Source organism: Salvelinus fontinalis, chromosome 18, assembly GCF_029448725.1.
Source record: "Salvelinus fontinalis isolate EN_2023a chromosome 18, ASM2944872v1, whole genome shotgun sequence".
NCBI lineage: Eukaryota > Metazoa > Chordata > Actinopteri > Salmoniformes > Salmonidae > Salvelinus > Salvelinus fontinalis.
The window spans coordinates 22,864,701-22,890,453 of NC_074682.1; the positions used below are offsets into that span (position 1 = coordinate 22,864,701).

At 39.2% G+C, this 25,753-nt stretch overlaps 1 protein-coding gene across 2 annotated transcripts in view; it reads right to left on the reverse strand.

Moving 5' to 3' along the window:
• Nucleotides 1–25,753, reverse strand: part of LOC129815167 (immunoglobulin superfamily member 21-like) — a 309,353-nt gene that overhangs the window by 168,444 nt on the left and 115,156 nt on the right. For both annotated transcript variants that reach the window (XM_055868652.1, XM_055868651.1), the window contains exon 2: nt 24,858–24,970. In XM_055868652.1, coding sequence (XP_055724627.1) covers nt 24,858–24,970 — 113 coding nt within the window. The remainder of the gene's footprint in view (nt 1–24,857; nt 24,971–25,753) is intronic.

The window sequence follows — 25,753 nt, forward strand, 5'->3', positions numbered from 1 at the left end:
ACATGTGGAACTCTACGCACGCTGCGCCTTAGTCCATTTATTCCAACGATCGTGACACATGTACATATGTCCTGAAGCATGGCTAGACTGAATTCATTCCAATACTTTATGAAGCAATAATTTTGAAGCAATTTTTAACAATCACGGATTGGGTGGAATTGGATGATCAAGTCTACATTCAGGAGTATGAAAAATCATGAAGATGCCATTAGAAAAGATGAAAACATTACAGGCACTAGCACACACTGTAGCTCAGGACAATGGTCAGCAAAACAAGGCATCTGGGAAAGCACTGGCAATGGTTGCGGGATTTCAATCCTCTGAAAGTTCTACAGCTGTACCATTGAGAACAACTTGACTGACTGCATCACTGCTTGGTATTGCAACTGCAAGGCACCCGACCGCAAGGCGCTAAGAGGGCAGTGTATACTACCCAGTACATCACTGGGGCTGAGCTCCCTGCCATCCAGGACCTCTATACCAGTGATGTCAGAGGAAGGCCCTAAAAAATGTCAAAGTCTCGAGCCAACCATGCCATAGACTGTTCTCTCTGCTACCTCAAGGCAAGCACCAAGTCTGGAGCCAACAGGACCCTGAACAGCTAAATAGCTATTCAAATAGCTACCCGGACTACATGCATTGACCCTTTTTTGCACTAACTCTCTTGCACTGACTCTATGCACACACACTATGCTCTATCCACACACTCACACATGCTTACACTGCCACCAGAACAAACACATACTGTATATCCTGTCTAGGATCAGCGTGGCGCTAGCGGCACCCCCCCCCCCCCCCCACTGAAAAACCAGTGCCGCGAAATTCAAAAAAAATATTTTTTTAAAATATTTAACTTTCACACATTAAAGTCCAATACAGCTAATGAAAGACACAGATCTTATGAATCCAGTCAACATTTCCGATTTTTAAAATGTTTTACAGGGAAGACACAATATGTAAAGATGTACATCTATTACCTAAAAACACATTAGCATAATCCACCATCTTTTATTTGTCCACCAACACCAGTAGCCATCACCAATTCGGCTAAACTAAGATATTTATAGCCCCTAACCAACAAAAAAACTCATTAGATGACAGTCTGATAACATATTTATGGTATGGGATAGGTTTTGTTAGAAAAAAGTGCATATTTCAGGTATATGGCATAGTTTACAATTGCACCCACCATCACAAATGGACTAGAATAATTACAATGAGCAACGTGTTTACCTAACTACTAATCATCAAACATTTCGTAAAAATACACAGCATACACGAATCGAAAGACACAGATCCTGTGAATACAGACAATATTTCAGATTTTCTAAGTGTCTTACAGCGAAAACACAATAAATCGTTATATTAGCTTAGCACATAGCAATTAGCAGCCCAGCATTGATTCTAGCCAAAGTGAGCGATAAAAGTCAACATCGCCAAAAGATATTAATTTTTTCACTAACCTTCTCAGAATTCTTCCGATGACACTCCTGTAACATCACATTACAACATGCATATACAGTTTGATCGAAAATGTTTATATTTAGCCACCAAAATCATGGTTAGACAATGTGAAATGTAGACAAGCTGGTAAAGAAAACGTCCTTGCGCCACTTAGACAGTGATCTACTCTTATACATAAATACTCATAAACGTGACTAAAAAATATAGGGTGGACAGGGATTGATAGACAATTTAATTCTTAATACAATTGCGTTATTACATTTTTTAATTTATCCTTACTTTTCAATACAGTTTGCGCCAAGCGAAGCTACGTCAAAAAACATGGCGTCCTAAGCCACTAAAATGTTTCGACAGAAACACGATTTATCATAATAAAAATGTCCTACCTTGAGCTGTTCTTCCATCAGTATCTTGGGCAAAGGATCCTTTCTTGGGAGAAATCGTCTTTTGGTGGAAAGCTGTCCTCTTGCCATGTGGAAATGTCAACTACGTTCGGGATGAACTGAAAAGCGTGCCCAACTTTTCACATCGTTGCAAAAATAAATGTCCCAAAATCGCACTAAACGGATATAAATTGCTATAAAACGCTTTAAATTAACTACTTTGTGATGTTTGTAACTCCTATAACGAGTGAAAAGATGACCGGAGAAATATAACAGGCTAAACTAACGCTTGGAACAGGAGAGGGTCGGTGTCTTCCACGCGCGTTACGCAGCAAGAAAAGACTTGCTAGCTAAAGGTTTTTTTCATTTGTAGGGCCTGTGAACGAGCAATCGAGCCCGTTGGAATCGTCATCACGTAAAGGCATCCAGGGGAAGACGTAAGAAGTGTCCGTATAGTCATAGCAACGACAGAGCCCTTTTAAATGACTTCAGAAAAGTGGCCAACGTTTCTCAAATCTGACTCCATGTCAGGGAAATTGCTGTAGAATGGGCTCTGTTCCACTTAGAGACAAAATTTCAACTCCTATAGAAACTATAGACTGTTTTCTATCCAATAATAATAATAATATGCATATTGTACGATCAAGGATTTTGTGGGAAGCCGTTTAAAAAATTAGCCACATTAGCATAAATAGTCTAAACAGCGCCCCCATCCCCAACAGGATATATACTGTATTTATATATTTATATATATATACACACACACACACAAAACATCTGGACACATGCATACTGACGCCACACACACACCCACACTCACCGCTGGGGCGGCAGCGTAGCCTAGTGGTTAGAGCGTTGGACTCTAGTGGTTAGAGCGCTGAAGTTTGAATCCCAGAGCTGACAAGGTACACATCTGTTGTTCTGCCCCTGAACAAGGCAGTTAACGGTGAGAATCGCAGAATGGTGAACTTACTAAATGACTGAAGAGTTAGACTGTGTGATATTATGTTGCTTCTTGTGTAAATATTTTCTGTCTGGATTTTAATGATTTGTAAATAAGAATTTGTTCTTAAAACTTGTTTGGGATAGTGGACAGCATTTTCACTTTTGGATGAATAGCGTGCCCAGAGTGAACTGCCTCCTACTCAGTCCCAGATGCTAATATATGCATATTTTTATTAAAAGCTAGAATATGCATATAATTATTAGATTTGGATAGAAAACACTGAAATGTCTAAAACTGTTTGAATGATGTCTGTGAGTATAACAGAACTCATATGGCAGGCAAAAGCCTGAGACAAAATCCAAACAGGAAGTGGGAAATCTGAGGTTTGTAGTTTTTGAACTCACCCCTATCGAATACACAGTGGGATATGGGTTAATTTTCACTTCCTAAGGCTTCCACTAGATGTCATCCGTCTTTAGCATGTTGTTTCAGGCTTCTCATGTGAAGGGGGGCCGGATGGGAGCGGTTTGACTAAGGGGTCTGCCTACAGCCTCGTTCTCAGTCATGCGCTTTCACTTGAGAGTTAGCTCTCGTTCCATTGCTTTTCTACAGACAATGGAATTCTCCTGTTGGAACATTATTGAACTTTTATGATAAAAACATCCTAAAGATTGATTCTATACTTAGTTTGACAAGTTTCTTAGACCTGTAATATAACCTTTTGAACGTTTCTTCCGAATGGACCAGATCGCGCTTTTGGATTTGTTTACCAAACGCCCTAACAAAAGAAGCTAATGGACATAAATGATTGACATTATCGAACAAAACAAGCATTTATTGTGGAACTGCGATTCCTGGGAGTGCATTCTGATGAAAATCATCAAAGGTAAGTGAATATTTAGAATGCTATTTATGAATAATGTTGACTACCCAACATGGCGGATATTTCTCTGGCTGGTTTGGGCTCTGAGCATTGTTCTCAGATTATGCTTTTTCTGAAATCTGACACAGCGGTTGCATTCAGGAGAAGTGTATCTAAAGTTCCATGCATAACACTTGAATTTTCATCAACATGAGTATTTCTGTGAATTCATGTGGCTCTCTGCAAAATCATAACATGTTTTTGAACTACTGAACATAACACACCAATGTAAAATGAGATTTTTGGATATAAATATGCACTTTATCGAACAAAACATACATGTATTGTGTAACATGAAGTCCTATGAGTGTCATCTGATGAAGATCATCAAAGGTTAGTGATTAATTTTATCTCTATTTGTGCTTTTTGTGACTCCTCTCTTTGGCAGGAAAAATGACAGAGTTTTTCTGTGACTTGGATCTAACGTGACCTAACATAATCGTTTGTGGAGCCTTCACTGTAAAACATTTTTTAAATCAGACACTGTGGCTGGATTAACGAGAATGTTATCTTTAAAATGGTGCCTAATACTTGTATGTTTGAGAAATTTGATTTATGAGATTTCTTTTGATTTGTATTTGGCGCCCTGCTATTTCATTGGCTGTTGGCGAAGCGTTCTGCTAGTGGAACGGGGTGCCGCTAGCGGAACCCCTGTCCTAGACAGGTTTGCCTCGTTAAATAAAGGTTAAAAAAACTTGCCAAATCACTTACTACCTTGCCTAATCACTTATGTACAGTACATAGCTACCTTAATTTACTCGTACTCCTGCAAATAAACTCAGTACTCAAACTCCCTGTAGCCATTTTATTTTTACTCATTATTGTTATTCATTTTTTTAACATTATTCATTTTATTCTTTGTGTCACTATTTAAATGTTCTTTTTTTTAATTGTCTTTAACTCCACATTGTTGGAAAGGACCCGGAATTAAGCATTTCACTTTTAATCTACACCTGTTGTTTACAAAGCATATGACAAATAACATTTGATTTGATTTTGATTCCGACAAACAGCATAATGTACATAACGCCGTAAACTTTCTTGTTGACAAATTAAGGCTGTGTTTTAAATAAAAAATTATAATAATCTGAAGACATTTGGCAGTGTATTTTTGCTTTAAAAAAACGAGGAAAGGTTAAATTCTTTTATGCCATTTGGCTCACCATGTCTCAGTCATTAGCTTCATAAGGAAAAGGGTTTAACCAGACAATAGATAATCCCGGCTGACATGCCGGTCCGCAAAGAAAGCCTGGAATCACAGTCTCTCTCATAAATTGACAAAGACCATATTCCAAAGGCTATACCATTGACATGTAAAGAGAAAGGAGAGATGAAAGCTGTGGGGTTTTCTATCATTATATCTGGGTAGTAGTGGCAAAATGCCTTAAAGTAGATCATAAAGCATTTGCTTTGTGTTTGGAGTGTTGGAGTGTTCAAACCCACAATCAGGTTATAAAAGCACTCATGCTAACAGCTTTTCTTAATTATCCTTATATGTTGTTTGACATTGAGCTCAGGTGCATCCTGCTTCCATTCATCATCCTTGAGATGCTTCTACAATGTCCACCTGTGGCAAATTCGATTGATTGGACATGATTTGGAAAGGCACACACCTGTCTATATAAGGTCCGACAGTTGACAGTGGATGTCAGAGCAAAAACCAAGCCATGACGTCGAAGGAATTGTCCGTAGAGCTCCGAGACAGGATTGGGTCGAGGCACAGATCTATGGAAGGGTACCAAAAAATGCTGCGGCATTGAAGGTCCCCAAGAACAGTGGCCTCCATCATTCTTCAATTGAAGAAGTTTGGAACCACCAAGACTCTTCCTAAAGCTGGCCTCCCGGCCAAACTGAGCAAGGGCCTTGGTCAGGGGACGTGAGCAAGAACCCAATGGTCACTTCGACAGAGCTCCAGAGCTCCTCTGTGGAGATGTGAGAACGTTCCAGAAGTACAACCATCTCTGCAGCATTTGACCAATCAGGCCTTTATGGTAGTGGACAGACGGAAGCCACTTCTCAGTAAAAGGCACATGACAGCCCACTTGGTGTTTGCCAAAAGGAACCTAAAGGACTCTCAGAACATGAGAAACAAGATTCTCTGGTCTGAAATTTAACAAAACGAGGATAAACATACCAGAACTTTAAACATACCACTAAAAACTCTAATTTGCAAATGTTGGACTAATGATTAAACCCTAGATCAGCTAAATGCAGGTAAGAGTGTGCAAGGTGGTGTCTGTCACCTTGATTACTCAAAATTCTCTCGATAAAAGTTTACAACAGGCTAGGTTGCAGCAACCTCATGAAGGGTACAGGGATAATTTTAGTATCATGTAGTAGCCTAAATCTATCGAATTGACATTGAGCTGGGTTAATGAAATAGAAATAAGGGTACGCTCAAATGTTTTTGTTGGTGCTAAAAGCAAGCTTTCATCTTAACTAGGACACTGCTCTATTTCATTATTTTTTTTCTGCAGAGGTGCTTATTTAGTAAATAATAGCAGCAGAAAACTTTGCCTTAATATATTACAATCTGTTAACACCTTTTATCAACAAATCAATTGTCTCCTTTACTTATGTCACGACTTCTACCGAAGGTAACTCCTCTCCCTGTTCGGGCGGCACTCGGCGTCGCCGGTTTACTAGCCGCCACCGATCCCTTTTTCCTTTTCTGGTTGTTTTGTCTGTGTTCCTTTTCACACCTGGTTTCAATTGCGTTTATTTCTGTGTGTATATAGGGCACCTGTTACCTGCCTTATTTCGTGTGGGATTAGGCTTGTGAGTATTTTGCGCTCGTTTATCGTTGATGTTTCTTGTTCTCGTTTTTACGCATGTGTAGTTTATTTTCGGAACTGAGTTTGTTCCTCCGTGCGTTTGGCACGAGTTTCTGTTTTGTTTTCACTATTTAGGCACTGTGATCTGTGGGACCTTATATAGACAGATCTGTGCCAATTTTGTATTGGCGGACTATGTATAATTAATTATTATATTAAACACGCTTCTCAGTAATCCCTGTTCTCCTGCGCCTGACTCCTACACCTCTCACCGAGACGCACGTTATCACAATTTACCGCATACATTAATACACTAACAGGAAAATCCACACTTGAGATAAGTGAAATTAAGTAAAACTACCCGCATCTCCCTATAGAATTGTGTATGTACATGCATGTCAATTTGGATTTGTATTCTATTTGTGGAACAAGTGTTGTGATGTATGTTATGGCAATTTAGTCACCCCAGCTCCAATTTAGGTGATAGTATTTTCAGACATGCAAAGTCATTTTAATGAAAGAGTATTATTTATATTATATTTAGCAATAATCCTTTTCGTGACTCTAACTTTACCTAAAAGGTTCATGATGGCCCTTGCACCAATCACCAATACCAGGGTGAGAAATATAGAGTGGGCGAGCAGGTTGTCAATACTTCAGTGCCGCTGTAATGGGAAAACTAACATAACACTTTGTCTCAGTGGATGATCGATCGTAAACGAGTCAACATAAGCTACATCAGCAGGGAAGGGAGGCCACGGAAGCCTAAATTACAGAGACATCTTTGTTTGGAAGTGAGGCTAATCTTCTGGATCACATCAGTACAGGGGTATAACATCATTCTCACACCTAATCCAGGAAAAAATATTGGTTTTACTAAACGGATGCATGTTTCTACACATAATAGTACTTGAATATAGAATATTGCTTCTTTATCATACACAATATTGAATAAATGGTAGTCCAACAATGGATCAATTTGACCTTTGGAATATTACTTTGGTCTAGCTCATGGGGAGACTGAGATATCTATCTCTCTCCATTTGTCAGGCTGAAAGTTGCTAGAACAAAGCAAACACAGGAAACAAATAGGACGTTTTCAGGTAGCCCAGTCAAGGAGTTTTTATAATTGTCATGGCATTTGTCTTGTTTCCTTATTCCTTTAACTACATAAGGGGTCTGCCAGGCAAGCTATAATACAAACAATGATTCATGGCAACCAGTGAGAAACCATTTACACAACAGGACAGAGAATAGCCCTCTGTATAAATAGTTGAAAGCTAGTCAAGATCAGTCCTAGTATGATAAAAACAATGGACATACTGTCACGCCCTGACCTTAAAGAGCCTTTTTATTTCTCTATTTGGTTAGGTCAGGGTGTGATTAGGGTGGGCATTCTAGGTTTCTATTTCTTTGTTGGCCGGGTATGGTTCCCAAACAGAGGCAGCTGTCTATCGTTGTCTCTGATTGGGGATCACACTTAGGCAGCCTTTTCCACCTTTAGTTTGTGGGATCTTGTTTGTGTGTAGTTGCGTTCTGCACTGCATGTAGCTTCACGTTCGGTTGTAGTTTGTTTTTTTCATGTTCATCAACTAAAATGATGTACGTTTACAACGCTGCACCTTGGTCTGATTCTTCCGTCAACGAATGTGACACATACAGTGAATAGAAAAATATAATGATTCAAAATGCCTGAATAATTATTCACATTACAGAGCACACACACACCCACAAACACTGCCCTACCCAATCCTTAATGGACATATCAGACTATAAAACCAGACACAATCTCTGAGAAAATAGTTATACTATAATAGTGTCCATTGATAAAACAAATTAAAAAGAAGCTAAATACAACAATGCATCTCTGTCCATTTCACGCATGGTTTGGTGCTTAATGTGACTCATTTTCACGTATGATCCCTACTCATTGTAGATGAGGCAATTCCTGTGTTAAACGACTGTGGTTCTTGTGCATAGATTAGGAGGAATATATCGTTTTTCTTTTTATATATACAGACTACCGTTCAAGTTTGGGGTCACTTAGAAATGTCCTTGTTTTTGAAAGAAAAGCACATTTTCTGTCCATTAAAATAACCTAAAATTGATCAGAAATACAGTGTAGACATTGTTAATGTTGTAAATTACTTTTTGTAGCTGGAAACGACTGATATTCCTATGGAATATCTACATAGGTGTACAGAGGCCCATTATCAGCAACCATAACTTCTGTGTTCCAATGGCACATCGTGTTAGCTAATCCAAGTTTATCATTTTAGAAGGCAAATTGACCATTAGAAAATTGTTAGCACAGCTGAAAACTGTTGTTCTGATTAAAGAACCAATTAAATTGGCCTTCTTTATACTAGTTGAGTATCTGGAGCATCAGCATTTGTGGGTTCGATTACAGGATCAAAATGGCCAGAAACAAAGAACTTGTCAGTCTATTCTTGTTCTGAGAAATGAAGGCTATTCCAGTAGAGAAATTGCCAAGAAACTGAAGATATCGTACAATGCTGTGTACTACTCCCTTCACAGAACAGCGCAAACTGGCCCTAACCAGAATAGAAAGAGGAGTTGTGGCTTTTTCTTTGCAACTCTGCCTGGAAGACCAGCATCCCGGAGTCGCCTCTTCACTGTTGACATTGAGACTGGTGTTTGCGGATACTATTTAATGAAGCTGCCAGTTGAGACATCTGTTTCTCAAACTAGACACTCTAATATCCTTGTCCTCTTGCTTAGTTGTGCACAGGGGCCTCCCACTCCTCTTTCTATTCTGGTTAGAGCCAGTTTGCTCTGTTCTGTGAAAGGAGATCTTAAGTTTCTTGGCAATTTCTCGCATGGAGTATCAATCAATCACATTCATTTATAAAGCCCATCTTACATCAGCTGGTGTCACAAAGTGCTGTTCAGAATATCAGCCTAATACCCCAAACGGCAAACAATGCAGGTGTAGAATGCAGGAGTAGCCTTCAATTTTTCGAACAAGTATAGACTGACGAGTTTCAGAAGAAAGGTCTTTGTTTCTGGCCATTTTGAACCTGTAATCGAACCCACAAATGCTGATGCTCCAGATACTCAACTAGTCTAAATAAGACCAGTGTTATCGCTTCTTTAATCAGAACAACAGTTCTCAGCTGTGCTAACTTAATTGCAAGGGGTTTTCTAATGATCAATTAGCCTTTTAAAATGCTAAACTTGGATTAGCTAACACAACGTGCCATTGGAACACAGGAGTGATGGTTGCTGATAATGGGCCTGTGTACGCCCATTAAGCCCTCTGTATGTAGCTATTCCATAAGAAAATCAGCCATTTCTAGCTACAATAGTCATTTACAGCATTAACAATGTCTACACTGTATTTCTGATCAATTTGATGTAATTTTAATGGACAAAGAATGTGCTTTACTTTCAAAAACAAGGACATTTCTAAGTGACCCAAAACTTTTGAATGGTAGTGTATATTTTGCCTTCGTGACACTACACAATAGCAGAGTAATTTTGCACTTTGGTTGGTTCTAAAAGTCACATGGCTGTAGAGCTGATAAGGGGGTATTAAAAAGTGAATCAAAGAAACAGTTGAGGAAACTGTAAAGGTCGGATAAGGCAGCCACAGGATTATTTCAAAGAAAGGCCACAAGAGATGCACCCATTGGGGAAGGGCATGCTAAAGTTAGGGCCAGATTAAAAGAGAAATGAACAACCCCAGAGAGTGAAACTGTTATAAAGTCATACAGTAGATACAGTCAGTGCATGAGTGGTGCAGGGCAGAGGAGTAACTTCTGGAGTGACCAGAGGACTAACCAGGAGGAAATTATTGTTCACCTTTCCAATTATAGGCTTGGACCTCAGCTACAATGATCGATTCCGGTCAGTCACCAACACTTGACTTAAGCACTCACTTGAGTTACCAAACACTTTTGAGTTTCTATCAAAAGGAGTTTCAAACCAATCTCTTGCTGAAATACACACAACAAATCCCCCAAAATGTTTTTTTTCTAAGGGTGGATTAAATGGTGGTAACAACCATTTAGTGTTGTTATTCTGTGCCTCTACAACAACTGGACAACGTCATACATCATGCCTTACAAAAATATGGGCTATTCACCATTCTCTTCCCTGCTGGCCCTTCTGAAAGCAGAGATGGAGGTCTCAGCATGATACCCATGCTAAACGGCCTTTAAAGACAACAAAGAGCCCAAACAACTGACACAGCTGACCTCCCTATCCCTCTAAAATGACAAAGTGCAAACGACTATGTCCAAAAGCCTCTGATGACAAATTGCAGGATTTAAGCAGCGGCATCATGTCTCCCTCGGCCTCACCCAGATTAAGTCGTCCTCTGAAAGCTCCCTCTCCTAACTTAATATTTGTGGCTGATCTACTGTAAATATGGGGAGCATTTGTGGACTCTTACTGATGCATGCACACACAACACAAACAAACACACACGCACTAAAGATAAGGTAATGCTTTTATCCTGTTATCCTGTAAATTGTCTGGTATATTGTCTGGTTCAAATGCATCTTCTGCCATTGCTGGAGGTTGCCATGACATCCTTGTGTTCAGTATTTTGCTCTTTTTATTTTGGTGTTTGGCATTCATTCCCGGAACCAGTCTCTCTTTCCAATGTCCCCAAAGGAACTCACTTAGTTTATTTACAAACAGGCTACTGCTAAGACTCAAAAGCATGGAAATCTCTTCCCCCTCTAAGGCAAATGTCACAATCAGCCCCTGATCCACTCCTAATCGCTAAGTAATCACTTTCATGTTTGATCATTCTGTGATAGCAAAATGGATTTAGAAAATCTGCTGTGGTTTTACTTTGGAGATTGTCGTTGTCCAAGCTTTCTAAAAGTTACCAGAGCTTTATGTTTCTGTGGAGAGGAGGAGTATGTCATGTTTTTCTTCATCATCATTAGATAACACAAACCACTGAGGAACGGAATACAGAATTGGACCTGTCGTCTGCACCACTATAATCTATGAATATGGTGCATTGCATCATGGGAGGAATTATATAAATTGTAAGTATTGAGATGGAGAGTAGTGTAAGATTACACGGGAACGTCGGAAACAGGTAAAGGATGTTTCAATGAGTCATCCAATTAGGTTAATGCTCATAGAGGTATAACGTAATTAATTATATACAGTACTGTAAGTATTCTTGTAAAATGGTGGTAGCACTAGATTATGTCAGATACCTGGGCAATCTAAAGTAAATTAATGTGAAGAGATGGTGCTTATTCACCGATAACAGTGCAACAATACCATGCTTTACCCTAATTACATTTGAAACATACAGAGGTAATGCCTTCGGTTCCAGCATCATGAGTGAAAAATTACTTCTTGCAGTTTGTTGACACAGCAGAGTAATTATAATGTAATATAGGACAGGCGGCTTATTTGCCGTGGTGATATCCTCAAAAGGGCAGGCTGTGGTGCAGTGATCTATATCACCTTATCTCCACTATCCCCTTGAGGCCAGATTCACCAGAGAGTGAGAGACTGATTGAGATGATGACAGAGGCTTTTGTTAGGAACAGCCTGTGGACTATTATCATTGTTTTAGTAAGTAATCTATTTTCGTGTAAAGTATATATCGGAAAGGACCACACTGCAATAGTTATTTTTATTTAAATAAACATTGCCAAAGTCTCAGATCAAAAGCATGATTGGATGATTTACACTGCAGAAATTTGATGACAAATGTATTCCTACTTTGCAACACCCAGGGATAAAAATCAACAGCAAAGGAACTGATTAGAAACGGGTGATGTTACATATGTCCCATTATACCCTGTTTCTATTTAATATGTACATGCTTATATAATTACCAGCCAGACCAGGAAAATCATTATAACAGACTGCAATAATAAAACTTCCAATGTATTTCGAAGATTTCCTTTTCTTTTGGAAACATAGATCATGCATATCATTCCACCACCTATCTAACTAGAACTAATTGCAATTTCCACAACATATTAACAAGGATAGTGCTCATTAGTAAATAGTATTATGTTGAGGGGGGAGGGGGGTCATCTACATAGTGTGATCTTCAGTGGATGAAATTAGAGGTGGCTGAGGACCCAAATATCTGAGTGGACAATGACCCCATTATCAACATAAACTTTACTTCTTATGGCTGCAATCCCGTTAACGGGATGATATGACAACAGCCAGTGAAAGTGCAGGGCGTCAAATTCAAACAGAAATCTCATAATTAAAATTCCTCAAACATACATGTATTTTATACCATTTTAAAGGTAATCTTGTTGTTAATCCCACCAAAGTGTCTGATTTCAAATAGGCTTTACAGCGAAAGCACCACAAACGATTATGTTAGTTCACTACAAAATCACAGAAAAACACAGCTATTTTTCCAGCCAAAGACAGGAGTCACAAAAAGCAGAAATAGAGAAAATGAATCACTAACCTTTGATGATCTTCATCAGATGACACTCATAGGACTTCATGTTACACAATACATATATGTTTTGTTTGATTAAGTTTATATTTATAACCAAAAACCTCAGTTTACATTGGCGCCATGTTCAGAAATGCCTCCAAAATATCCGGAAAAATTGCAGAGAGCCATGTCAAATAACATAAATAATCATCATAAACTTTGATAAAAGATATGTTTTACATATCTGTTTTACAGATATGTTTTACATGTTTTACATATAATTAAAGATACACTTGTTCTTAATGCAACCGCTGTGTCAGATTTCAAAAATCTTTACGGCAAAGCACAATATTCAATAATCTGAGAACAGCGTTCAGCCACAAAAGGAAGCCATACAGTTACCCGCCAAATTGTGCAGTCAACAGAACTCATAAAAAGCATTATAAATCTTCACTTACCTTTGCTGATCTTTGTCGGAATGCACTCCCAGGACTCCCACTTCCACAAGAAATTTTTGTTTTGTTTGGTAATGTTCATCATTTATGTCCAAGTAGCTACTTTTGTTAGCGTTTAGTACACAAATCCAAACGCTCGTGCAGGTCCAGCCGAACATCGGATGAAAACTTCAAAAAGTTATGACAGGTCGAATAAACTTGTCAAACTAAGTATAGAATCAATCTTTAGGAAGTTGTTATCATAAATATTCAATAACGTTCCAACCGGAGAATTCCTTTGTGTCTATAGAAGTAATGGAACGCAAGTCGATATCATGTGGAATGCGCGTGACCAGGACCTGGCTCTCTGCCAGACCACTGACTAATTCCCCTCTCATTCAGCCCCACATCACAGTAGAAGCTTCATTCAAGGTTCTACAGACTGTTGACATCTCGTAGAAGCCATAGGAAGTGCAAACAGATCCATATCCTACTGTGTTTTGAAAAGGCAATGAGTTGAAAATCGACCAACTTCAGATTTCTCACTTCCTGGTTGGATTTCTTCTCAGGTTTTTGCCTGCCATATGAGTTCTGTTATACTCACAGACATAATTCAAACCGTTTTAGAAACTTCAGAGTGTTTTTTATCCAATACTAATAATACTATGCATATATTAGCAACTATGACTGAGGAGCAGGCCGTTTACTCTGGGCACCTCTGTGCACCTTTCATCCAAGCTACTCAATACTGCCCCTGCAGCCATAATAGGTCAACAATGCATCTCTGAAAGTTAAAGTCTATTAAACAAATGCTAAACTGTCGTTAAACATCTGAGCATGTCAAACAATTACTTGGATCGTTGATTGCAAGATTCATGATCAGAGCTCTGTATGCGACTCCACTGGGCCAGCTTCAAACGTAAATGGATCAGTGAACAACCAAAAGAGTCAACATGGATTTCAGCCCACATGTTGAGCGGAACTACCAACTGGAACAAATGGCTATTGGTCTTTCTAAAATAGTTCTCACTCATTGATGTGGAGAGTTATAGACAATATCCAAATAAATCACATTCACTGTCTGAATATGTCCTATACTTTTTAATACATCAATGTGTATTTTAACCGTATGATCTATACTGAGTATACCCATTCTTGAAACACATGGGAAATTGTTGAGTATGAAAAACCAAGCAGTTCTGCAGGTTTTGACAGAAATAAGTACACCTGGCACCTACTGCCATTCCCCTCTTCAAAGGCATTTTAGTCTTTTGACTTGCACATTCACCCTCTGAATGGCTCACATACACAATCAATGTCTCAATTGTCTCAAGAATCCTTCTTTAACCTGTCTCCTCCCCTCCATCTACACTGATTGAAGTGTATTTAACAGGTGACATCAATAACGGATCATAGCTTTCACCTGAATTCACCTGGTCAGTCTATGTCATGTAGAAAGCAGCTGTTCTTAATGTTTGTAGACTCAGTGTATACTTCAGTGTATATCAGTTGTTGGGTTAAGAATCCAGATATATTTTTAAGCTGCTACACATTATTCAGATTCACCCAAAACTATATACAGGTGAAGTCAGAAGTTTACATACACCTTAGCCAAATACATTTAAACTCAGTTTTTCACAAATCCTGACATTTAATCTGAGTAAATATTCCCTGTTTTAGGTCAGTTAGGATCACCACTTAATATTAAGGTGAAATGTCAGAATTATAGTAGAGAGAATGATATATTTCAGCTTCTATTTCTTTCATCACATTCCCAGTGGGCCAGAAGTCTACATATACTCAATTAGTATTTGGTAGCATTGCCTTTAAATTGTTTAACTTGGGTCAAACATTTTGGGTAGCCTTCCACAAGCTTCCCACAATACCTTGGGGGAATTTTGTCCCAATCCTCCTGACAGAGCTGGTGTAACTGAGTCAGGTTTGTAGGCCTCCTTGCTCGCACATGCTTTTTCAGTTCTGCCCACAAATGTTCTATGGGATTGAGGTCAGGGCTTTGTGATGGCTACTCCAATACCTTGACTTTGTTGTCTTTAAGCCATTTTGCCACAATTTTGGAAGTATGCTTGGGGTCATTGTCCATTTGGAAGACCCATTTGCGACCAAGCTTTAACTTCCTGACTGATGGCTTGAGATGCTGCTTCAATATATCCACATAATTTTCCTACCTCATGATGCCATCTATTTTGTGAAGTGAACCAGTCCCTCCTGCAGCAAAGCACCACCGCAACATGATGCTGCCACCCCCGTGCTTCACGGTTGGGATGGTGTTCTTTGGCTTGCAAGCCTCCCCCTTTTTCCTCCAAACATAACGATGGTCATTATGGCCAAGCAGTTGTCGTGGCAATTTCCTTTATTACCAAATGAGGAGAGTTACAAACCACACACCAGTCAGAGATATACTTAAACTTCATCTTTAATAATGTGAGCTTTACAATAGCCCTTTTGACTTTCAACAATTAACTAGCTCTAATGAATTGTTCAGCGTCCCAACATAATGGCAACTGAGATCTTTTAAAGCAAAGATACACCCCTCTCAACTTACATGACGAACCACAGATCTTAGGAACTCTTCACAAAGGACCTTTTACTTGAGAGAGGAGTATCCCACAGCCAGATAGCATTCGCTATAAATTATCGTTCAGTTTGGTCTCTAAGACGAGGGTCTAATCTCGTTCCTGGTACTTAATAGTACAAAAACATTACCTCATCCAAGTTATAACTCAATTGTCAACTCTATATACTCCCATCTCAAGCAAACACCCTCTAGACCCCACTCCTGGACAAGATCACTGAGGGGAGTGACTTGCGCACAGACATTGTAGAGACAAGTAATTGGTTCCCCCTTAATCACGCCATCCCTTCACATGGTTTAACAGATACATTCACATATGAAGACAATGTTCCATCCTGTCCTCTTTCCTTTCTGATATTCTGCATAGCACCAGAGACATGTAAAAGACAAGCCTGACCTCTCCCCTCTCTGGGTCCCAAATGACTGAGCCCCAGCTAAGAAAAAAGTGCAACTGCCAACACTATAGTCCAAAAGGATACATTCTAATGACAAGTATCTCACATAAGCATATTATATAAATAAAACATCTTATTTATCTATGTTACCGAACTAATTCTGATTCATACGCCACAGAGTTCTATTTTTGTTTCATCAGACAGGAGGACATTTCTCAAAAAAGAACAATCTTTGTCACCATGTGCAGTTGCAAACTGTAGTCTGGCTTTTTTATTGGGGTTCTGGAGCACAGGCTTCTTCCTTGCTGAGCTGCAGGATATGTCGATATAGGACTCGTTTTAATGTGGGTATAGATACTTTTGTACCTGTTTCCTCCAGCATCTTCACAGGGTCCTTTGCTGTTGTTCTGGGATTGATTTGCACTTTTTGCACCAAAGTACGTTCACCTCTAGGAGACAGAATACGTCTCCTTCCTGAGCGGTGTGATAGCTGCATGCTCCCATGGTGTTTATACTTGCGTACTATTGCTTGTAGAGATGAACGTGGTACCTTCAGGCATTTGGAAATTGCTCCCAAGGATGAACCAGGCATGTGGAGGTCTGCAATATTTTTTCTGAGGTCTTGGCTGTTTTCATGTGATTTTCCCATAATGTCAACCAAAGAGGCAATGAGTTTGAAGGTAGGCCTTGAAATAAATCCACAGGTACACCTCCAATTGACTCAAATTATGTCTATTAGCCTATCAGAAGCTTCTAAAGCCATGACATCATTTTCTGGAATTTTCCAAGCTGTTTAGAGGCACAGTCAACTTATTGTATGAAAACTTCTGACCCACTGGATTTGTGAGACAGTGAAATAATTTGTCTGTAAACAATTGTTGGAAAAATTACATGTCATGCACAAAGTAGATGTCCAACTTGCCAAAACTATAGTTTGTTAATAACAAGAAACTTTATTAATACTTAGAGTTAAACAAATCTAAATATATTTTAGATTATTCAAAGTAGCCACCCTTTGCCTTGATGACAGCTTTGCACACTCTTGGCATTCTCTCAACCAGCTTTATCTGGAATGCTTTTCCAACAGTCTTGAAGGAGTTCCAACATATGCTAGGCACTTGTTGGCTGCTTTTCCTTCACTCTGCAGTCCAACTCATCCCAAACCATCTCAATTGGGTCGAGGTCGGGTGATTGTGGAGGCCAGGTCATCTGATGCAGCACTCCATCACTCTCCTTGGTCAAATAGCCCTTACACAGCCTGGAGGTGTGTTGGGTCATTGTCCTATTTACAATCAAATGATAGTCTCACTAAGCTCAAACCAGATGTTAAGTGTGTCTTGAATTCTAAATAAATCACTGACGGTGTCACCAGCAAAGTACCCTCACACCATTACACCTCCTCATCCGTGCTTCATGGTGGGAACCACACATGCGGACATAATCCGTTCACCCACTCTGTGTCTCACAAAGACACGGTGGTTGGACCAAAAATCTCAAATCTCAAATTTGGACTCATCACCACCGGTCTAATGTCCATTGCTCATTTTTCTTGGCCCAAGGAAGTCTCTTCTTTTTATTGGTGTTCTTTAGTAGTGGATTCTTTGCAGCAATTTGACCATGAAGGCCTGATTCACGCAGTTTCCTCTGAACAGTTAATGTTTAGATGTGTCTGTTACTTGAACTCTGTGAAGCATTTATTTGAGCTGCAATTTCTGATTCTGGTAACTCTAGTGAACTTATCCTCTGTAGCAGAGGTAACTATGGGTCATCCTTTCCTGTAGCGGTCCTCATGAGAGCCAGTTTCATCATAGTGCTTGAAATTTTCCGGATTGACTGACCTTCATGTCTTCAAGTAATGATGGACTGTCATTTCTCTTTGTTTATTTGAGCTGCTCTTGCTATAATATGGACTTGGTCTTTTACCAAATAGGGCTATCTTCTGTATACCACCCCTACCTTGTCACAACACAACTGATTGGCTCAAATGCATTAAGAATGAAAGAAATTCAACAAGTAAATTTTTTACAAGGCACACCTGTTAACTGAAATTCGTTCTAGGTGACTACCTTGTGAAGCTGGTTGAGAGAATGCCAAGAGTGTGCAAAGCTGTCATCAAGGCAAAGGGTGGATTTGTTGAACACTTTTTATATATAGTTTTGGGTGAATCCGAATGCAATCGAGATACTCCAACTAACTGAGCCATTTTCACAATGACAGAATTACACTTTGGGGTTTAATGCAGCAGGAAGTTGGGCACAACACACAGGAGTGTGCTGTGTGTACACAGTCAGAGAAGTCTTTACTGTGCTCGCAGATTCCTGTTGCCTGGGCAACCCAGTCTCTGAGTTTTTCCAACTCGGAATTTGGAATGTGACGCCTCCCTCGTCTCTCCGCAGTCAGGAAACAGGATTACCGGAGAGAGAAACACACCATTTCTGCGTCAAGTATCATATAAGCCATCCTCTCCCTGTTCAAATGTACATGTATCTGGACAGAACCACTTAACTCTAGACTGAATAGTCCAGCCAGCTATAGATTTTGCCCTTAGGCAATACACTCCTCCACCTCTTGGTGTTGTACTACTGCCAAGTGAAAAGCAATTTGCATACCCATGATCTTGTGCTTTTTCAGTGTCAATATCTTTAATGGGATTTGTACAGAAATGTGGGCCACAAGTTAAGTCTGATGCACAAACAAAAACAGTGTAAACGTAGGAAATATTAGAATAGGATGAGGTGCAGGGGGAGTCTGTGTGGGCAGAAGCAGCAACTCTCTGTCTCATCATCATGCCACGATTGCTTTTATGTTCCAGCTTAGACTGCAGGAATCAGGTCACAGTGTGTTAGGAAACACATATTAAAAAAAAAAAAATTCTCTAAGGAAACCAAACAGAAGGACTGAAACAATGTATTTTAATAATATATATTTCCAGAAAACTTCCATGTTTCCATTTTTGAAAGATGTGTAAGCAGTTAGCTAACATTTACCAACAAAGGGTTGGATAAAGTCATCAGGGGGACGGTTATTGAGGGGGAGGTACAGTATTGATCAGTATATCACATTTGAATATAAGTTCTCAGAGAATGATGGCTTTGCGTTCCTTTGTTTACTCCTTTGGTAGTTATAGGTTCGTTGCTCATGCTTATAGCACTGTATTTAGCAGAGATACATATTATTTAATGTTCTTCTCATATATCCTACTAATTTATGCTACCTCTCTCAAATAAATGGTTTCTCATTGTCTAATAGTCCCAAGTGAAGCACTCGTGGGAGACTGTAATGCATTACACAGAAGAAAAGCAAAATCAGTGAAAAAGAAAATGGATTCCACACCAAATAAGTGCTACTCCCATTACAGTGCACTGAACTAGTGACAGCAAACATCAAAGTCCTTTCAGTAAGGAAATTCTGAGATAGGTTATATTGAAAGTAAGCCTATTTAGAAGAGCAGCACTTACTGTACATCTCTCCTTGTCTGTCTTTAATTCCCACTCTCTCCTTGCAATCTGTACTTGTCAATCAACAGTAATTTCTGCATGAGAGTCCATGTGATCTATTCAAGTGGAACAATAGCATGTGTCTAACCAAATGCGCAAGGCAATACTCTAGAATTCAACGTAATCAAGACAAGGCTCATATGAATGACAAATTATTTTCATATAATTTACTTGAACTTTAACATCACCGAAGGCTTGCCATGTCTATAATCACACTGTTGAAAGCAAAACAGTATGTTAACTGCATCTTTTCTCTCTCCCCTGTAATAATTACTATTATTAACTATGAGGGTAAGAATAGAGCTCAAATTGACAAAGAGCATGTTGAAGACCTGACCTGAGTCATTATAATGGAATAGGCTGAGGTTAAAATGCCTGAACCGTGTGGACCATATGAGTGAGATAGGCTCATGCGTGTGAATGAATGCTATCAGATAGGTCAGTGGTAAAAGGCCCACGTTTAGAGCACTAGTCTATGCTGGCTATGCTGGCCAGAGAGATGATCCCATAAGAGTGCTGTCAGAGTGGGTGGAGGGATGTGGTAATGAGACAGGGGACGAGGGAGAGGGGGACGAGGGATATAGAGAGAGAGGTTAACTTAGGGAAGATTAAGCGTAATGCAGAATGGCACTCAACAGGCAGCCAAGCGGAAACCCTGCACCGTCACCGCCAGCACTGCTGAGGTCCCCATAGGGAAAGGGTCATGGGTATCTCTTCATTAGAGTGACATAATCAGAACAAGCACAGCATTAGGTGAGCTGCCATGTGTCTCAGTGAGGAGAAGTCTCCACAGGCCTCCCCAGCCAGCATCTTATCCTTCCATGTTCCTACTGCACATGTTAAGAATGGTTTCAGAGCTGATAAATATTCTCTCCTCCACTCTATTTGTAGCCCCATCAGTATGAAATGCTATTACAATGTTGAGGACAGCTTGATGGTATTACATATCCACAGTGCCTAATCCATGGCCTGACAGAACCCACTGCACAATACATGAATGTGGCTCTGTGGAATATAACATACACTCAAGATGCTTTTCTGTGTTTGCTTCAGGAGCATTAGTGCTTCGGTCTGACTAATACATTTAAACATCCAATAGATGGGAAAACACTCATGTTGAGTGAGCCCTCTCATGTACTATAGCCCACCTGTTTTTTCTTGACTTTTTTGCTTTTCACTAGTCTACCGCACCAAGACCCCTACAAATATTTAATTGAAGATTCTTCCGATTCTACTTTTGGATAAAAATTATATAAATTGCCATTTTGCATTATTGGTATTGTTGAAACAAAAATCTTGGATGTTGGAGTAGTCATCCATTTTCCAATATTTACCCCAAAATTACTTTTAGTCCCAAATGGGGTTTCTTCCAAGTGAGCAGAGCTTTGTGTGATTCAGGGGTTTATATATCCTCTCACAGAGAAATCCCTAACATAAACATTGTGTTGACATACAGTAAGATGCAAATCTGCTCTACCTTCCCGGGAGATATTTGGCATTGTGCTGATCTGAATAGCTTCTTTATAAGGTGCAAATAAACAATAATACATTCCCAAACTATAAAAAGAGGCATGCTGAAAACGTTACAAAAAAAGAAGCACATTGAACTTCCATCAGTATATGCAGGTTGTCTGATTATGTGATGTTCACAAATATCTTTGTTTTCAGGTCTGTGCCAAATGTCAAATGCCACACATGAATTGTTTAAAAAATCTAATTAACACGTTTTGAATAGTAGTAAGGGCTTTTAACAATGTAATTAAGAAGAGATTACTATTTATATCTTTCTACGTACCAAAATACTGCACAGTAGTACTCTATTAGGCCAGCCTGAAAGCTTCTCAATAGCAATCTTGATTATCTTGAGTGGCTACACTAGGTCTTAGCAATGCTAAGGATGTGCATGGTTTCAAGGAGCAGGCTGGCACTGGTGTGCATTACAGAATCCTCAAACAGAATCTGTTAAGATAACGGCACCCTGGTAATGAATGAGGCTAGCTGAGGTCTTTAGTTCATTCAGCTTCTGTCTCGTTGGCCAGACTTTGATTAGACATGATGATTCCCAAGGTGGGCGTCAACACCAGTTCCATTTGAACGTGGGGGGAAAATTAGAAGTTGACAGTTTAGTCAAATAAAAGACAGAAATTAAAGAAACTTTGGCAGCCGAGTGTGGATAATTTATATATAATGTATTAGCTGTTGCATTGAGTAGTGGGCACAAGAGAGATGAGGCTGATTTCTCTTTACAACCTCTGAATTTTCCTCACTAACCAATAGTTGATGTGGACAGCCTCACTCTCAGTGAGTGGAGTTTGTTTTACACTACAGCTGTAACTCCCAAGACAGTCTGGTTCCTGCCTGGCGAAAATGATAGTGAGGACTCCATTAAAAAAGATCTATTATTGAGTAAATGTGCATTCCATTAACTTTCCTCTTCCAAACCCATTTCCCCAAAGAGCAGACAGTTCCACTGCGTAAAAAGCATTGCAATGATCAAGAGAATCTAAATTACTTCAAATACTCTGCATTCATATCTGCACCAATTTGAAACATTATTGTAGAATAGCACTTGAGAGCAAAAAGCTTAAAAGCCCAACAAGGTAAGGACTCCATATAAACTTAACTAAACCCTCAAAATCCTTTCTGATTCAATGACATTTTCAAAGCGCAAAACATTATGTATGATACTGAGGTTGATATGTAAAGTGTCTTTTTGTGTCCTGCCTTAATGTCAGCATTTGTAAAGATGAACCTAGAGAAAAGGTTTTCTTCCAAGAAAAGGCTATATAAAAGAAACAATCTAACAGTAAATCTTATAAAAGAAGTGTCACTGCCTCAGCCATATACAGTGCATTCGGAAAGTATTCAGACCTCTTAACTTAATTTTGTTACAGCCTTATTAAAAAAAAAATCCCCTATCAATCTACACACAAGACCTCATAATGACAAAGAAAAAACAAGTGTTTAGACATGTTTGCAACAAAAAAATACTGATATCAAATTTACATAAGTATTCAGACCCTTTACTCAGTACTTTCTTGAAGCAGCTTTGGCAGCAATTACAGCCAAGCTACAAGCTTGGAATACCTGTATTTGGGGAGTTTTTCCCATTTTTTCTGCAGATCCTCTCAAGCTCTGTCAGGTTGGATGGGGAGTTTCGATGCACAGCTATTTTCAGGTCTCTCCAGAGATGTTTTTACGGCTTCTAGTCCGGCTCAAGGACATGACTTAAGGACATTCAGAGACATTCAGAGTCCCGAAGCAACTTTCCCTCGATCCTGACTAGTCTCCCAGTCCCTGCCGCTGAAAACATCTCCACAGCACGATGCTGCTGCCATCATGCTTCACCGGTCCTTCTCCCATGATTGCTCAGCTTGGCTGGGCAACCTGCTCTAGGGAGGGTCTTGGTGGTTCCAAACATCTTACATTTAAGAATGATGGAGGCCACTGTGTTCTTGGGGACCTTCAATGCTACAGACATTTTTTGGTACCCTTCCCCAGAGCTGTGCCTCGATACAATCCTGTCTCACAGCTCTATGGACAATTCCTTTGACCTGATGGCTTGGTTTTTGCTCTGACATGCACTGTCGACTGTGAGACCTTATATAGACGTGTGTGCCTTTCCAAATCATGTCCAATCAATTGAATATAATCAAGATGTAGAAACATGTCAAGAATGATCAATGGAGATAGGATGCACCTGAGCTAAATTTAGAGTCTCATAGCAAAGGGTCTGAATACTTATGTAAATAAGGTATTTCTGTATTTTATTGTTAATATATTTGCAACAGTTTTTGCTTTGTGACTATTGGGTATTTTGTGTAGATTGATTATAGATTTTTTAAAATCAATTTTAGGATAATGTTGTAACGTAACAAAATGTGGAAAAAGTCAAGGGGTCTGAATACTTTCCTAATGCACTGTAGTTTGACTCAACAATCAGCAATGTTGAGGCAGTACAGTTAAATGGATAAAGGTGAACAGGACACTGACCCCAAACACACATCAAAGCAACAATAAATGTTTCAAGAAAAAACGCTGGTATGTTCTGGAGTGGCCAGCAAAGAGTCCAGATCTGAATTACATTCATATCCTATAGCGAGAGTTGAAATCAGCAGTTGGTGGAGGGCACCCCCTCAAACACTGAAGAATTAGAGCAGTTTGCTTCTGAAGACTGTGCAAAATTGCCAGTAGAAAGGTGCAACAAACTCATTGATGGCTACAAGAAGCATTTGTTGGGAGTTATCTTGGCTGTGCAACCAAGTACTAGCTACAGGGTGCCAATAATTTTGTCCATGTGATTCTTTATTTTCAAAATACAAATTGTAAGCTAAAGTTTACAAACATAAATGTGGTTTTGCAATGTTGAAAATCCAATAAAATGTATTTTCAGTTCAACTTGTTTTACAAGAAATAGGGAATTGTTTAAGAAAATTGCAAGGGTGCAATATAATATCTTTGTCCAAACTGTATCAGCCAGGGTACTGTCTATGAATGCAGAATTCCACAGAATAAATATAGCATATTTCATACTGCGTACTTGTATAATTCTAACCGGCGCATAATTGGGGAGTTATGGGTAAATGAAATAATCAGGCTGTGAGCTGACAGCTGTTGCTTCATTGACATCCATCCAAGTGCTTCGGTGTGACCTCTTTGGTACACCATTGTTTCAATAGATAAATCCCAGCCTCTGAACTGTAATCATCTGCTATTAATGTCACATCAGCTTCTATTTTATGCCAAATATCCGGGCATAACTGAGAGGAAAATCATATTCCTAACCAAAAGCCAGAGTGACACCCTTCACACCTGGCATGAATTACCTGGCCCTTATTAATTCTTAAAATTGGAATTTGTCACACTATACCACTAGAGGAAGAGAGGCTAATTGGCATTTGGTCAAGAGTTAAATACCTACATCATATAAAATATATGAAATAAAACTAAAATGGATTAAGTCACACTGATTAGTATTGAAAGGCTGGTGTTCATGGCATGCATATACAGTATAGTGTATGAACTTGCAGCTTGACTCACCCTATACCACACAATCTCTCGAAGTCTTCCATCAGTCTTGAAGTTGCACTTCAGGGTGACAGTCTCTCCCACAACAACAGGAGGAAGGGGCTCAATGGTTACTGTCAAATATCCTATAGGGCAGAAGACAGAAATAATGAGTTTGGTTTGTAACGTCACTTCATGAATATATACAGTGCCTTCAGAAAGTATTCACAACCCTTGACTTTTTACACATTTTGTTGTGTTAGAGCCTGAATTGAAATGGGCTGCACACAATACCCCATAATGTCAAAGTGGAATTAGGTTTTTCTTCATTTTTACAAATTAATACAAAATGAAAATCTGAAATGTCTTGAGTCAATAAGTATTCAACCCCTTTGTTATGGCAATCTTAAATAAGTTCAGGAGTAACAATGTGTTCAACAAGTCACAGAAGTTGCATGGACTCACTCTGTGTACAAGAATATTGTTTAATATGATTTTTTAATGACTACCCCATCTATGTACCCCAGACATACAATTATCTATAAGGACCCTCCGTTGAGCAGTGAATTTCAAAAACAGATTCAACCACAAGGACCAGGGAGGTTTTCCAAAGCCTCACTAAGAATGGCACCTATTGGTAGATGGGTAAAAATTCAAAAAGGAGACATTGAATATCCCTTTGAGCATGGTGAAGTTATTAATTACACGTTTGATGGTATATCAATAGACCCAGTCACTGCAAAGATACAGGTGTCCTTCCTAACTCTGTTGCCAGAGAAGAAAGAAACTGCGCAATGAATTTCACAATGAGGTTGATGGTACCTTTAAAACAGTTACAAACTGAGGATCGTTAGTTACTCCACAATCCTAAATTACAGAGGGAAAAGAAGGAAGCTTATACAGAATAAAAATATTCCAAAACATGCATC